At 46.2% G+C, this 16,010-nt stretch overlaps 1 protein-coding gene across 6 annotated transcripts in view; it reads left to right on the forward strand.

Moving 5' to 3' along the window:
* The window catches only part of ST7 (suppression of tumorigenicity 7), a 596,792-nt gene that overhangs the window by 272,649 nt on the left and 308,133 nt on the right, over nt 1-16,010 (forward strand). For all 6 annotated transcript variants that reach the window (XM_069627934.1, XM_069627935.1, XM_069627938.1 and 3 more), the window contains one exon: nt 10,010-10,164. In XM_069627934.1, the coding sequence (XP_069484035.1) occupies nt 10,010-10,164 (155 nt within the window). The remainder of the gene's footprint in view (nt 1-10,009; nt 10,165-16,010) is intronic.

Raw genomic sequence — 16,010 nt, forward strand, 5'->3', positions numbered from 1 at the left:
AGCTAGTACTGAATACATACCAGTCATAGGTTTATGTTAGTCACTTTGATGTTGTGCCTGGTCACAAAAGCATGGAACAAATCCCACTTTGAAAAATAATGCTTTATTATAGGAAAGCTCAACCAGCAGTACCAAAGGTGTGCAGTTATCTGTGCTTATGTATAGCACAAATGGGTTAACACGCCAATGCAATATTTGTGCACAATATTTGCTATTTTTTTAAAAACATTATTTGTGGGCAATCATTAAGCTTTTCACCTTTAGCCTTTTACTCTAAATATCTGCCAGGTTCCTTAGTAGTTGTACAAGAACATTTGAAGTCCTACAGGGTGTCCTGCATATCTCCATTTGTTGTGAGGACGTTAAGGCAATGTACATTGCTGTACCAATCATATTTAGCAATCAGGAAGGTTCTGGAAGGGCAGTGATGAGACTCGTCTATGGGTCTTCTCCGGGGTAGAGATATTCCATTAGGAGGACTTGTCATACTTGTTCTTTTGCTCTGTGCCGGAGAAGTTCTTTCGATAGGGTATGTGGAGGATCCGAAGGAGGATTGCCGACAGTGTAAAGGCATTACTATATATTTTTTTCCTCCAAATTAAACTTTGTCATTTTTCAAAAAACAATGCACAGTACTGCCAGGTATCAGTATCAAGCCAATGTGGTCCACATAACAATGGCACCCAACACATTTTCCCCTGTATAAATCTCCTGCCCCCCCCCTACCACTCCAACTCTTGCTGTCACAACCACCTGACTCCAGGAAGTCTCCCCTTAGTACGGTCAACCTGGATCATTCCCCTTTACAATCTGGCATTTCATCTTTGTCTTGTGCATTTTAACCTTCACAGCTCTTGCACATTTATAAAAGTACCACCTCGTACCGCCTCCGCCCCTCCTACCATCCCCCTCACCAGCTTTTTGATCTCAAGTTCACATTTCCGTTGGCATATATCTGTTCCTGAATTCCCCCCATTCCGTTTTGGCCCCTGCACCCCTGCCATGTATAGCTACCGTAATTCTCTCCATCACGCATATACTTTTCCCGACATTTACCCATTCCTTCTTCCCCGGTAGCAGTAACCTCTTCCAGTACCTTGCCAAACACGCCCTGCCCACTAATAATAGAAAGTGCAGGAGTCGTGGGAGACTGCTATATGCTATATTCCCCTTCACCGTCCTCCAGCCCAAACAATACCATCTGTGGCGTCTACCTTTCGGGGGATTCCCTCCAGTTCCTTAATCCATCCAAGCACCTCGTCCCAGTACATTTGAATCCTCTCGCAGCCCCACCACATGTGCCAATAGTCAGAACATTCCCCACATTCATGCCAGCAAAGAGGACCTGCCTCCGGGAACATCTTCAAGAGCCGTACTGGGTCATATTGCCTTCTATGGAGTAGTTTAATCATTTGTAGTTTGTACTGGCATGAAATGGAACCACAATAAGATCTACAACGCATCTGGCCCCACAAGAGGTCATCCAATTCCACTCCCAAATCTCCTTGCCATTTCCTACTAAGCTTGTCCGTGCTTCCCCTGCTCACTTCCAGTAGTGCCAAATATAATGATGAAATTAAGCCTCTCATTTCCCTTTTCGAGTCCAGGATCTTCTCCAGGGGTGTGAGCTCCCTCTGTATCAGAACCTTCCAGGGCTCCGCCGTGATCACACCCGTCAATTGAAGGTATGAGAACACAGAGAGTTTCCCTATTCCCAGAGCTCCCTCCAAGTTTACCAACGAGATGAAGCGGCCATTCCTCCACATATGCCCAATCTCTGTTAACCCCGCTTTGAACCATGTTTGGAACTTGTCCAGGTTTGGGATCAAATCCCTCACTCCCGGAACCCACAGGTGGCTCATCTGGGAGGGCCACATTGTCACCCCCCTCATCTCCGAGCCCTTCCTCCAAATATGCCAAATAACCCCTTGAATAGGATGTTCCCTGATCCTTCTCAGCATATGATCTCTTAGTACCCAGATCCACTCCCCCACCGTCCCCAGACTAAGGTAAAAATTGTCCAAGTCCACCCATTGGGAGACCCGCCATTCCCTCAGATGCGGAATTGTTCTCCCCCTCTGTGTCCAGTAGGAAGAGGATGGATTTCCCTTTTTTCCATTTTAAAGCCCACAAAGACCACATATTGCTCCATTATTTCACCACCCTGGGACCGAGGACGCTGGGTTTCTAAGATGCAATAAGATATCATCGCCATATAAACCCAGCTTATATCCCACTGCACCCACAATAATGCCCTCCACCTGGGAGTTGTTGCACAGCCTCTGGGCCAGAGGCTCCAAAAAATGAGCGGCAAGAGCACAGAGGCCATCCGTTCTGAATACAGTGCCATGGTTCCCTGTAGGAACTTTTCCCCTATTCCAAACTTGACAAGGACCGCCCTTAGGAACCCCCAGTCCACTCTTTCGAATGCTTTTTCTGCATCATCTGATAGGAGCATGGGGTTCCATCCCCCACCTCAGGGCCCCTTCGATCAGATGGAGGGTTTTATGCATCGTGTCTGCCCCTTGTCGGGCCCTTATAAAGCCCACCTGGTCTGCATGCACCGAACCTCGGCATGTGGGCATTCAGCCTGGTTGCCAACACACATGTGAACAGTTTTGGGTACACGACCCAAAACTGCCTTGCCTCTTTCTGAGTCAGTGCTGCAAGGGACACATCCTCCAAATAGGGTGCCAATCTGTTCCCTGATGGCTGGTCCCTCCCCTTCTATAGACCCTCATAAAAGTCAGCAAAACCCTCGACTATTCCCCAGATGATGTCACTAGGGTGCCCTCCGGCCCCTCCAAACCCAATATCCATCTTTCCGCCTGTTGGTCTTACAACTGCACTGCCCCCTTTTTCATAATACTTTTGCTTTAGGAACTGGAGCTTCCGGACTATCCTTCCTTCTTCTAAAAGACAGAGTTCCTCCCTCTTATCCCGTACTCCCCCACCCCTTCTTCCATTGATTGTATTCTTTCCTCCCTATATTTGCACACAGCCTATTCTCCAACAAGGTCCATTCCTTCTTTTTATGTGCCCCCTTCCTGATCAGGAGACCCCTAAATGTCACCTTGCTCACATCTCAAACCATACCCTGATCCACCTCTCCTATATCATTCAAGAGGAAATATTCCTTCATCGCCACATCAAACTTCTCCCTAAAGACTGTGTCCTTCCATAGGGACTCGTTGCACCTCCATATGGATTTCCCAGGACCCAAGCCAGGGCAAATCCATGGATACCATGTCGTGGTCTGACCGTGCAATTGGGTGGATCTCAGAACCCAATGCCACCTCGAGAAGCTCTCTTGGTGCACACAAGTAATCTATCCTAGTATACGTCCCATGAGGCGTGGAGTAGAACATAAATACCTGTTCCTAGGGGTTGAAGCGTCCCATAAACCGTGTCAGTCCAAACAAGCCTGTAATCCACCCCCCACATGTGCAGCCATTGCTTTTCCCATGGTTCTCCTATCCCACTGCACATCTGGCCACATGTTAAGATCCCCGCCCCATTACCAGGTATCCTGTCACTTCATTCATCAGTCTTGCTAGCATGGCCTTGAGAAAGCGTAGCTGGCCCTGGCTTGGAGCATACTGCGCCACAAAGGTGAAACTGACCCCTGTATGAAAACAGACATAGAACCACCCTATGCTCTGGGCACCTCCACACTTTCGCTACCTCCATTTTCAATCTCCTGTGCAGCAGGATACCGACCCTCATCTTTCTTGAGTCCCCAGAACTCCAGTGTTCCTGTCCCACAAGACCACAGGGAATTCTCCTTTTTTCACCCTTGGAGAACTGAGACTCCAGAGAAAGAGAACATTAATCCCCGAACACCAGAATTCTCTGGTTGGTGTATTAAGCCCCTTAACATTCAATGTGCAAATTCTCAAATGATCATTCCCCTCCCCACTGTTTAGGTCCACCATCTCCCCACCTCCATCACATCCATTTGGACAGACCTCCTCAAACCCCAGATAATCTCAGTGTGGCTTGTGACAGTGCGTAATAGTCGTACCCCCTCTGAATCTCCCGCCTCCCCATCAACGCCCTCCCCTCCTCCCTTACGGTGCCCTATTTCCACTAGTTGCCATTGCTGGATGAATCCTGGACCACCAATAGGACCTGAGCTTCGGAACAACCATTTGAGCACCACCAAAGCCAAGAGGCCCCCCTTTCATACCTCAATATTTCAACACCCCACCCTAGCAACACTCCCAACCGGATCGATCCGGCATGGACACTTAATTCCAGCATCTAATCCAGTAACCGATCCCTCAACAGGCTTCAATTGAAGGTCCATCATATGCCCCTTAACTGACCTCTAGACCCCTGCTGCCTGCCTCCAGAGAAAACAAAAAGAAGGGAAGGCCCCTCCGAGACCAGCAGCCCCCCACTCTGCACCTCCAAATAGATGCACAGGCCATGGGTCAAGTGTCCCCCATTGGCAAGGTGTTAAGCTTCCTGTATTTCCTCGAGCCTGTCACCTTTCGCCTCTTCGTTCCTTGTATGCACCATCTCCTGTCCCCTGGGCACTTTGATCCTCCCTCTGATGTGGACTCAGATTCCCCCATCAGTTCCCTGGTAACCCTGTGTTTATTCTCCTCCGTGACCAGTTTGTAGTCATACCCATACACCTCAAAGGAGATGGAGAAGGGGAAGCCACATCGGTATCGTACCCCCTTCTCATTCAGCCATTTTGTGAGGTGTGCACACAGACATCTCTTTGACAATGTAAGTGAAGATAGGTCTTGAAAAATCACAACTTTGGCATTGCCCAGTGTCACCGTGCCTACCCCCCTCACCATTATTGTATGCTTGTCTGGATAGTCATGGGACCGAGCCAGCACGGATCTCGGGCCTCTGCCTGCTTGACCCACTCTGTGTACCCTGTCAATTATGGGCTCACGAATGGTATCATCTTCGAAGAGTACTTTTGCCATTTCATGGACAAACCTGCAGAGTTCTCTTTTCGTCTCACCCTCCTTCTCCAGCAACCCAAAGAATCGCAAGTTGTTCCTCCTTTCTTGATTCTTGAAGTCATCCATTTTAAGTCTGATTTCCCCATCTCTCCTCTCAAGTTCCGGCATCCTCATATCTATCTGGGATTCCAAAGTTTCAAGGGAGGACTGATTATTTTCCACTGCTTGCAACCTCTCGTCATTGCGTCAATCTGGACGTAAAATATGTCAATTTTGCCTCCAATATCCAGCCTCATTCCTCAGATCTCCTCCAGCAACGAGGCAATGTCCCTCTTCGTGGACACGGGGTCCTCCCCTCCTTCTTGCATTTTCCTTTTTGGGGTAGTGCTCTCAGAGCCTCTGCCCTGTGGGTATTCAAATCTATCAAATTTCCCTTTCCACTCCACAGGGAATCTAGGGTCCTCTATTCCAGCTGAGAAAGCACTCCCCAATAATCGCTTCACTCTCCTCAGTGGCCAGAGGTCTCCTTTGGTGTCCCCAAGGCTTCCACTAGATTGAACCAGGGGGGCAAGCCTACTGTAGTGTCCAACCAGGCGGGCCCACGCTCCGGTGCTAACTGAGGGGCTCACACCTCCTGGCCTAGGGACTCGCCTTCCATTTCAGTCTTCTGTTGGGGACTTCTGACAGTCTCCCTCCACAGTGCAGTTAGGACCTGCCCTCGTGTCTCTGTCCTACCTTCTCACTTCCCTTGTGGGGGTTCCTCTGTAGTCCTAGGGTGCTCCTCAGGGCCACCGTGTTAGATGTTCCAGTGGTGTGGCGAGGCGAGCACACGCCCCTTTTCCGTCCCAGTGGGCCCACACCTAGCCACTAGCGTTGTCTGTCGTGTGCCCACACTAGACTTGCATTACGGGGCAGGCACCTCCTCCTCCTGGTAGCTCTGGATTTGGGTTCTCTCAATGGGCTTCCTACACCAGATCACTGGCCCCCGAGGTGCCCTACCAGTTTGTTGGCCACAGCGTAGGCCCCTCCTGGGTCTGCCTCACCAGGGGACTCCACAGGCCTCCACCAGGGGATCTCCCGGACCTTACTCCTCCTGCTCCCCAACCTCCAAGCACCACTCTATTGGGGTGTCGCTGGGGCTACCCATCTCCTCACCAGGCCCCCCTGTGGTATGCAGCCGCCTCCACTCCCCAACCTGTGCGTTGCCTGTGGCTTGAAGTGTGTCCCCCAGGGAATCCATGGTCTCTGTGATCCCCCCCTGGGCCCACCCCACTCAACGCAGGCCTAGCTGGGCCCCTGCTGTCTGCAGCGCTTCAATGGTTTGGCCCCCAGGCCCGCTCCTCACTCCGCTGTCCGGTGGGTCACCGCCTCAAGACCCTCTCGCAGCACAGGGAACACTCACTCTGCGCCGAGGTCCTCGTTTCAGGGTCTTTCTACTCCAGGACATGTAAGGGGCTTGCGTGATCTGTCTCCCCTAGTGCGCAGCTCCTCAGTGCTGCCTCCTCCCTCTCCAGCTGTCGGCACAGCTAACTTCTCCATCCCACCTCGGATCCGCTACAGCTTTGGAACGGGGGTGCCCCATGCTTGTCTCTCCTGTGGGGGCTCTAATCACTGGGGGGTAGGGGGAGATTGAGCCCCCCTGAGTAATCCCGGGCTCGGGAGCAGACGCAGCTAGGTACTGCTCGCCTTGAACCCCCTGGTAGCCGTCTATATCGTTTTTTAAAAGTAATATAAGGCCTATATTTCCCTATGTCTATTGTGTGTTCCCGACCTATTTTATTAACTAAAGTGCTTTTCAGTCAGAGTGAATGTCCAAAACAAGTTGGTGCACTGTACAACCTATCTGACCCTACCGCTAATATAACTAAGGCCGGGAGAATTACTCCCTTCTCCTGGGTGCTGTGTTTCTTCACAATGGTTTTCTTTGGTAATTTTGCTCTACTCAATATATCATATGTAAATAGTCTCTGCTTATCCTTTAGACCAAGTTCTGTAGTTCTTTTAGGGATCTGGTAGCTTCCTTGCGATCTTACTTAGAGCTTATATTTCATCTGCTCAAGTTTCCTTTCTCCCTATAGTAGGACTCAAGACTCCCTTGTTCATATTTCTGCTCTCTTGAATTTTTAGTTGCTCAACTCCCAATTACAGTTCACCTCTTCCTGGGGTGCTCGTTCAATTTCAATTTGTTTATTGATAAATTGCAGACAGTGCAGATTCGATTACATTTTCAGTAAGTACATGCAATGTCACTTCATATCCAAAGTTTCTTGAATAATAAAACTTTTAAACAATAGACTAAACAATATATGTGCCTCAATTGTATCAGTTCCAGGCGTGGACTTATAAAGCTTTGTGCCTGTTCAACCCACAGGCGTATGTGACCTGATCAATAACAGTAATACAGATCACCATCTTTATGTCTAGCCTAATTTATGCTGAGAACTCGTATCTGGTTCTCGATGGATCCGTACCCTTATGTCTCCCCTCATGGCGAGCGTAAGTCAGGGGTATTCATCAGTTCATTCAACATTTGTCCCCAGTCTTTCCTTCTGTGTTCCTCTGCATCTGCCAGGGTCTGATCTCTAAGTAGTTCCATCTCTGCCATCCCCCAACGATGTGCATCTTTCAACCATAACTGAATCAATGGACCACCCAGGCTTTTCCACAAGATCGGAATCCTGGTTTAGCTAATATGAGAAGAAAAGCCACTATTTTCTTTTTTGTCTTAGTTTTCTTACCACCAGGCGGTATCCCCCATAAGCATATTTCAGGTGCACACATTTATTTGCTATGGGCCCATGAGTTAGTCTTGTTCATTACTTCCTCCCAGAATATTCTGATCTTAGAACAGTCCCACATCATATGCCAGAAACCGGCTGAGACCTCCCCGCGTCTGGGACAATTATGTGTGTTTTGTGGGTTGATCATGTGGAGTCTGGATAACGTTGTACTGTATGAGCCTAAACCTGGTGTTTCTAGACACCTTACGAATTTGTCCCCAAATCTTGTCCCACTCTTCCTCGGGTATCTCTTTACCAACATCACTTTCCCATTTTGCCTTGATTGCTAGTTCCGGGTGTTTCTTTTATGACCCCATCTGCAGGTACAGACGTGAAATCAGTCCTCTGCTATGTTTAGCATATATTATCTGGTAAATTAAGGAGCTATGTTCTGGCTCTTCTGGAGTCTCCGCCCACAAGGCAGCTATTCTTTTCACAATTCGAGCATATCTCAAGGAGGCCCCTTCGGGCATATATTGTAGGCGCCATTATTGGAATGGTAATAGTTTCCCTTCTTCATAGAGATCATCCAGTTTCGTGCACCCATTATGTTGTAATCTAGACCAGTCTAGCTTGGTCAGTTTTCCTTGCAGTACGGGATCAAACTCGTTCATTTATGATATTTATCTTCCTGACCTCATGGGTCTTGACTTCCCAAATGTCTCTCTTTGGTTTCTGCGCTTTCTTATCAATGGGATATTGGTTGACCTTTGCCTCTTCCCAAGGAAATAAGAATCCAACTCTATTTCACTCCCACTACGTCGTGTGTTTCTCTTTATCTCATTAACATAGTTCATTCATTTGCTTATCTCCATTTCTTTTCCCATTGGTACTGGGACAAGTTTTGTTTAACTTCTACTGAGTCACTTTTAACTTTCCAGCATTCCCGTCCCCCATATTACTTTCTGTCTTCAGGGGTAATGTTGTCAGTACCTGTAGGATTTTGGGCTCTCTCTTAGCTAATTGGTACCTAGGCGGCTAACTTTCAACAACGTCTGTTTCATATTCGTCCCACTCTTGCCTTGTGGATAACACGGTTGCCTGGACTTGCTTCGGCAGTTGCTTCCTCCCACTGGTGGTGTCAGCGTCGTTCTGTGGGCTGGCAGCCCAACACGATTGCTGCGTGGTCATGCCACATATGAACTGTCGGTTTCACCTTGTCTGGATTTCCTCAATTCTCGCACGCCAGTCTCCCAGCGTTTCTCGTTCCGCACTTGCGCTGCTCTGGCTTTCACGGGCTCCGTGTTCTGCGACAGCTCTGCTGTCTTCCGCTCTGTTACGTACACGGTGCGTCGCTGGAGTTCTCTGCATTTCGTTGTCTCTCGGTTTTCCCTGATCTTCTCTCCCTGATTCTTTGGCTTGCCATCCCTTTTCAGCATCCTCGGCACAGTCTGTTGGTAACTCTGATTTAAAGGTATTTCCTCCGTTTCTTGGTGATGATATACGTTCACTTTGTCTTCATGAACCTGGTAACGTTCTGGCGAATTGGGTAAAAATGCATTTACTCTCAACTTTAAAAAATAGAGAGGAAAGTACTCCTATTTAGAAATCTTTTCTGGAGCACTGCCAGTAGCAGAGTCCTTGGGCACAATTGCCATGTCTGTTCGCCTCCAAGGGATCATGAGTGTTTCTAAAAACAGACAATATCCCTTTTGACTAACTTTTGACAGGTTCTGAGATGCAAGAACACTTCATGTTTGATTGGATCATCATGGCAACTTGCCATGATTGTCTTCATCTCATTTAATAGATGAAAAGCAACATAATTCTGAGAAAGTGTCAGGTGCATTCAATTTTCTTTTACTATACAGTCCTTTTTGGTAGGGGAAATCTGGCCTCTTGGTTCAATGCTGCCTTTTAACCTGTAGCAGTATATAAACCTCGCCCCATCCTGCACCCTCCTCCCCAGGCATAGGGAAATTTGACAAATGTCATACTGTGTAGCCAGTGCACTGGAGTTCCTACGGATGTATACTACACCTTTTCACAATTGACCTCGGGAGAATTGACCTAATTTAAAAGGTCAATTAGGACATATACAAACCCCCAGCCAATCCACTTTTATTATTTATAATCCAAAACCAACCCAATACATATATAAAATAACTAAAATAATATAAAGGTCAATTGTGCAGAAGGTCAATTAGGACCACTATAATTAGGTCAATTAGGACAGAAGGCCAATTGTAAAAGGTCAATTTGGGTAATACCATTCCTACCACGTTGTCCATTACCTATGCAATACCTTTGTCATCTGAGTTGCCTGCTGTTTGTAACTCTTTGTGCTTGTTTGGTTGACAGCTGTGCCACAGCCTATATTTTATTGGCCGAAGAAGAAGCGACCACAATCATCGAAGCGGAAAAGCTATTCAAGCAGGCGCTGAAGGCAGGAGAGGGGTGCTACAGGCGGAGCCAGCAGTTGCAGCACCATGGCGCCCAGTATGAAGCCCAGCACAGTAAGTTCCCATCTAACCCGAGAACATTCTTGAAACTGCGGGAGAGCCTAAATATTTCCCTCCGGAGTATACGTAGCCTCCCATTGCAGTTATATAGTCATCTATATTATTTGTTCAGCTTTTAGAATTATCCACTGCACATACAAATGTAACATTCTTTCATTACTTTTAGAAATACCAGCGCCTTATGCCATGGCAATAATGATGTATGCTCTTATCTAGCGCTGAAATTACAGGTTATTGCCCAGTGTAATGGCACTCAGGATATAGACTCTGGAGTGATAACGGGCAGAATCAACTGCGATGAGGGATTCGAGCTTGCGAAATGCAGTCTGGATCCATGCCAGAGGGGATTTCTTAACTAGTGTGTTATCCCCCCGGAGAGTAGTATCGTGTCACCATGTACAAAGTTGGCACATCCTCTTTAGACCTTCCCTACACCAATGGCAGGGGTATGCAAGCCAATCGCTTGAGATTAGGGGAGTCGCAGGGTTCAAGCTCCACACCTATTGTGTGTTGGTTTAAATCCCCTGTTAACAAAACTCCTTGTCAAACAAACCGAATTCATGTATTGTTGTAAAGAAATATTTGAATGCAAATGTTAGGTTTCAGGGATGTTCATACTGAAATAGCGGTGTCTACAGCTTTCTTCTTACAAAATGCAACCAGTATTCTGCTTGGCTGTCCCTGCAATTGCCTGGTGCAACAATAGGAGCTTGTGCTAGTTATTTCCTCCTTCTGAGCTCATTTATCAAGTTCTGTTGGAACCAACTAATGTGTAAACTAGCTCTGAATCACAGTCTTGCAATAGCCTTGAATGAATTCTTCAACATTCATGGAACCCACCTCTCACCAGCCTTGAGTGAACATTCTTTAAGCATGAAGAACTTGAAACAGCCATTCTCTCAAGGCATAATAAAGTGGTTAAGAGACAGCATGTTGGTTGATTGTCCTAATCCTCGTCTAGTGCCCCTTTTCCAGCTCGCCTCTGAATTGTTATTGTTTCTCATCACCGCTCATCATCTGAAATTCTAACCTCATGCACCCGTCCACTCCTCCCACTTTGCCCCTGGCGCTCTGCGAAACACGCTGACCCTTTGCTTGAAAACACTGAGAATTCAAAATGATTCCCCTGATAAAGACTGAGCAAAATGATAAAGAGATTGCTTCAGCTCAAAGCACAAGAATGGGAGGCGTTTATGGATGTTTAACCCTTCTTTTTTCATTAAATGTCTGTAGTGCAAAATAATGCAAAAAGGTCCCACTAGGTTATGGAAAGCATTACAGCAGCTCTGTCGGTTAATGGCCCAGTTATGCAGGGCTCTAGGTATAGTGTGCATATTGTAGTTGTACGTTCTAGTGAATCACTAAGAACTTTATGCTTTTAAGGTTAAGATCCTTAAAAGCCCTGTTTGTTTTATCTCTTACCCAATACTTTCCCCCTCCCTTCCCCCTCCTTCATTACATCTGCTGTTTGTCACCTCTCGATCTCCTTGAGCACATAGAGCCAGTCGAAAATAAAAAGGCCAGATAGCAAAGTGTCCTGACATTTTTCCTCTGTTTCCTGACATCCTAAAGTTGGTACATTTGATTATCCAGCATGCAAACTTAGTTATACCGCATTCTTTTTGCTGGACCCCTTCTGATTCTGACAAGAGGATGCCGGATAATAGGAAGTGCCAGTCAATTAAGTGCCAGATAACAAAGCTTTTACTGCATAAATGCCTGTTATTTACATTGCTACAAAATCAGTGGTAGCACATGGTAGGCAAAAATCAACTTAGGAGCCTTATCAATGTAGATTCAGGTCTATCAAAAGCCAGTCAGGCTCGTGCAACAGAAAGGCAGGATCAGTGTTAATTATGTACAAACAGCTTCTTATCCTCTTATGCCCATCATTGAGCGCTCTTTCCAAAACATATCTGGTGGAAGTGATCTCCAAACGCCTATCTATGTATGGGATTGATAAAGAGAGAACCTCTTGGGAAGTAAGCACTGTACAATGGGGACGCACCGAGGTGGTTACAAGTAAGGGTGCAGTGGTAGCAGAGGAGGTGGGATGGCTAGGGAGGGAAAGAGCCACAGAGGCGGTTACGTACGGTTGAGTAAAGCGATCGGTGATTGGGGTTGTGCTTTCTATGGTTTTAGGGTCTTCAGTTCCTTCCTGAATTGTAGAGTGGAGGAGGCCAGCCTTCTCTGCATTGGTAACTTGTTCCAGAGGCAGGCTGTGTCGCAGGAAAAGGTCAGTTTCCTGTTTTATATTTGTTTCCAACGTGGCAATATTGTGGCTTCTGGTGGACTGGTCGCCTCTGGAAACAGTGCTCGGAGGAGGCGTGCTCTGCTCTTCCTCTGTATAAACCTAAGCAGACTGAAATGGAGGAGGAAGCAGGCCTCCCAGGTACTCAGTCACCTGATGCTTTGGTCCCCAAGGCAGATGTAGCACAAGGGTGGTGGGGTCATGGGGGTGCATGGGCCGAACAGGTCAGAACTCTCTGAAGGGATAAAGTCCGAGTAAATATCGAGTAACGAATGTGAAACTCATTTTACTAGGGAAGAACTGAGTGTTGAGGGCACAAATGATTGCTAAATGTTTTCTTTGTAGATACTTCATAATGTAAGCACCTCGCCCATCAAGTGAACTATTGCAAATAGACAGTGGCCTTATCTCCTTGGATTTATTTTAAATCCTTGCTCGCATTTAAAAAAGAAAGGTTTTTCTACCAATGATTAACATACTTAATGGGCAATGCCACTTACATTCAGCCTAATGCCCCCTCCCTGGAAAGAACCTTGCCATGCTGCAATTGTTTAGGGTTGGACTTTTCCTGCTTGCCCACAGGCAGAATAGACTTGTGAAATTTCTCAGTTCAGAGAAGCTGAGGCTGGGGGCTGCCTAATGCCTGCATCAAAACAGGCATTGGGCTCTGAAAGAGGTGGGGTCCGTGCATCTCTTTCCTAAACCCATCACATGAGCATCAGATCAGTTATCCCATTACCCACGCAAAGAATTGCTTATACAAATAGACTCAAAGCAATTCACAGGGGCTTTACAAAACTTTCCACCCTCCTATACAGCTTACAAGTCATTCTTCATTAACCACACAGTTAATGTGTGGTGTCCAGTCAACTGGTCGACAACAAACTGGTCGACTGCAATTTGGTCGACGCAATTTGGTCGAATGCCAAATGGTCGATTTTTTTTTTTTTTTATATATATATATGTGTTTTGTGGGTTTTCGTGTGGGGAAAAAGAAAAAAAAGGGGGTTGGGGGGGGGACCCCCCCAAAAAAAATAAAAAAATGGGTAAAAAAAAAAAAAAAAAATTCGACCATTTGGCATTCGACCAAATGGTGTTGACCAATTGTCCTGTCGACCAAATGTTTTCGACCATTTGACTGGTAACCTTAATGTGTACTGCTGCTACCTAACGGTGGTCTGGGGTCATGTAAAGTACCAAACATATCATGGAATTGTCACATATCGAACACAAAGGAGTCATAGGTTTAGCCTTGCATGCCCCTATCCACCCCTGGAGTTCTTTCCTTTAGCTTGTGAAATCAGGCACAATAGTCATTATTGCAATTATATGTTTCACTATTTTTTTATTTGTTTTATTGTATTTGGCTAAAATCTTGAATTAACAAAAACAACCTTTACAATATAACAAATAAAGAAAAAGAATCATAAACATACTAACAAAGGATAGTACAAACAAGTTATATATTCTCACTAAAAATACATCCAATCAATTTCAAAGAAATATTATCCAAAAGCAGCCCTTAACGTCAGTCAATTTACAATCAAAACAATGTATCCATTATTCAATTCAATAGAAAGTTACAACACTAAAAAGCATATAATAAAGTACTTTGATTAAATGTAATGCAATTAATTCCCAAATGTTTAATATCCAAAGGATTCCTTATACAGTTTTTAGTCACATTATTTCCGAACTTAAAACATAGATCAATTTGTGGTTCTGTGTGAAAATGTCGAATTTTGTAGGCTGCACACCAAAAAGACCTATTTTTTTGCCGATTTGGTGTGGCCCATAATATTCAACCTATTTAATTTTGTAGGGGGAGGGGGTTCACCCCCCATTGCCATTTCATCCAATCCCTCACCCTCTCTCCTTAAAATTGAGGGTTTTCTCCTCCGCCCGTTCCCTTCAACACACTTCATCCCTAACCCCCCTCCCATCACAGACATACACTCCCAGAGACCCATACCCACACACTGCCACATACACACAACTACACTTACCCATTTCGGCATGTCTTCTGTCTTCCGGGCTGGCCCTACCGGTCAGCCCCTGTGCACACTTGTGTGCGGCAGGGCGTGGCAGTTTGATTTAGAAAAACCCCTCTGAGCTGCCTCAGAGCGGTCTTTATAAATCAACCTTTTTTCCTCTTTTTTTACTTAATACCCAATTCGTTCATCAGTTCAAGTTTGGGTATACTTTTAGACAATTGATGGAGCCCCAGACGGCCAATGCAATTTTTGTATTCTGTAGCCTCACAGTCATTTGCCAAAGGGCGTCATCAACCTCACTAGTGCAATACACAAACTGTCCCAAGTGCAACATTCTGAAAAATAGGAGTTCAGGGCAGTACAAAAACATATGGTCCCGTGTCTGAAGTTGTGCTTGTGCACCACATTGCCTGCAATATGCGGCTGCCTTTATAACCAGCCCTCTGCGGGCCATAATGCTATACCTAATGCGCATCAATGTAGCTCTCACAAACCTGTTCGGCATTGCAGAAGATACGATGCTGTCATGGCCAGTTTTTCGTGCTCCTTTTGCAAGTGGGCAAGAGAGCTGCACATATGCAGATTTTCAATTGTGACAATCCAATCCGCCTGATATAATAAACGCTTAACAAAACCAGCTCTCATTCATTACTAAGGCCCTTAGTAGAACATGACAGTATGTAACAAGGTGCCTTATCATCTCATTCTAAGCTTGAGTGAGTACATTTTTCATGTCCCTATACAGGGACTGTGCTAATGGTTTACACTATTTTGCAAGCATACATAGCAACTTCCAATTCACTCTGGCTTACAATGGCAGCAGGCCACGTTTGTACCTATAAGCACTGCAGGAATACAGTTTGGTAATTCAATGCTCTCCTCCAAAGTGAGCCTTCCAACACCTCTAATGTCTTCCTGATCCAAGGCTGCAAAGTTTCTATTCCATATAATAGTTTGGGCACCAATTTTGCCTAATAAAATTTCACAGCCGGAACTAGGGAGAACTTCCCAAACCTGTTGTTCAACTTCACCAATAGAGGTGATGGAGCCATGGCCATGTTCTTATAGTGCTCCCCCAGGCAACATTGTGTCAGCCTACTGAGCACCGGAAGACCCAAGTAAATCAGGTTGTCCGCTTGTTTATATTGTCGTCCTACTGAGCACCGGAAGACACAAGTAAATCAGGTTGTCTGCCTGTTTATATTGTGTCGGCCTAATAAGCACCGGAACACCCAAGTAAATCAGGTTGTCCGCCTGTTTATATTGTGTCGGCCTACTGAGCACCGGAACACCCAAGTAAATCAGGTTGTCTGCCTGTTTATATTGTGTCGGCCTAATGAGCACCGGAACACCCAAGTAAATCAGGTTGTCCGCCTGTTTATATTGTGTCGGCCTACTGAGCACCGGAACACCCAAGTAAATCAGGTTGTCCGCCTGTTTATATTGCCGGCCTACTGAGCACCGGAAGACCCAAGTAAATTAGGTTGTCCGCCTCTTTATATTGTGTCGGCCTACTGAGCACTGGAAGACCCAAGTAAATCAGGTTGTCTGCCTATTTATATTGTGTCGGCCTACTGAGCACCGGAAGACCCAAG

Source organism: Ambystoma mexicanum, chromosome 12 (assembly GCF_040938575.1).
Source record: "Ambystoma mexicanum isolate Mex_15411 chromosome 12, UKY_AmexF1_1, whole genome shotgun sequence".
Lineage (NCBI taxonomy): Eukaryota > Metazoa > Chordata > Amphibia > Caudata > Ambystomatidae > Ambystoma > Ambystoma mexicanum.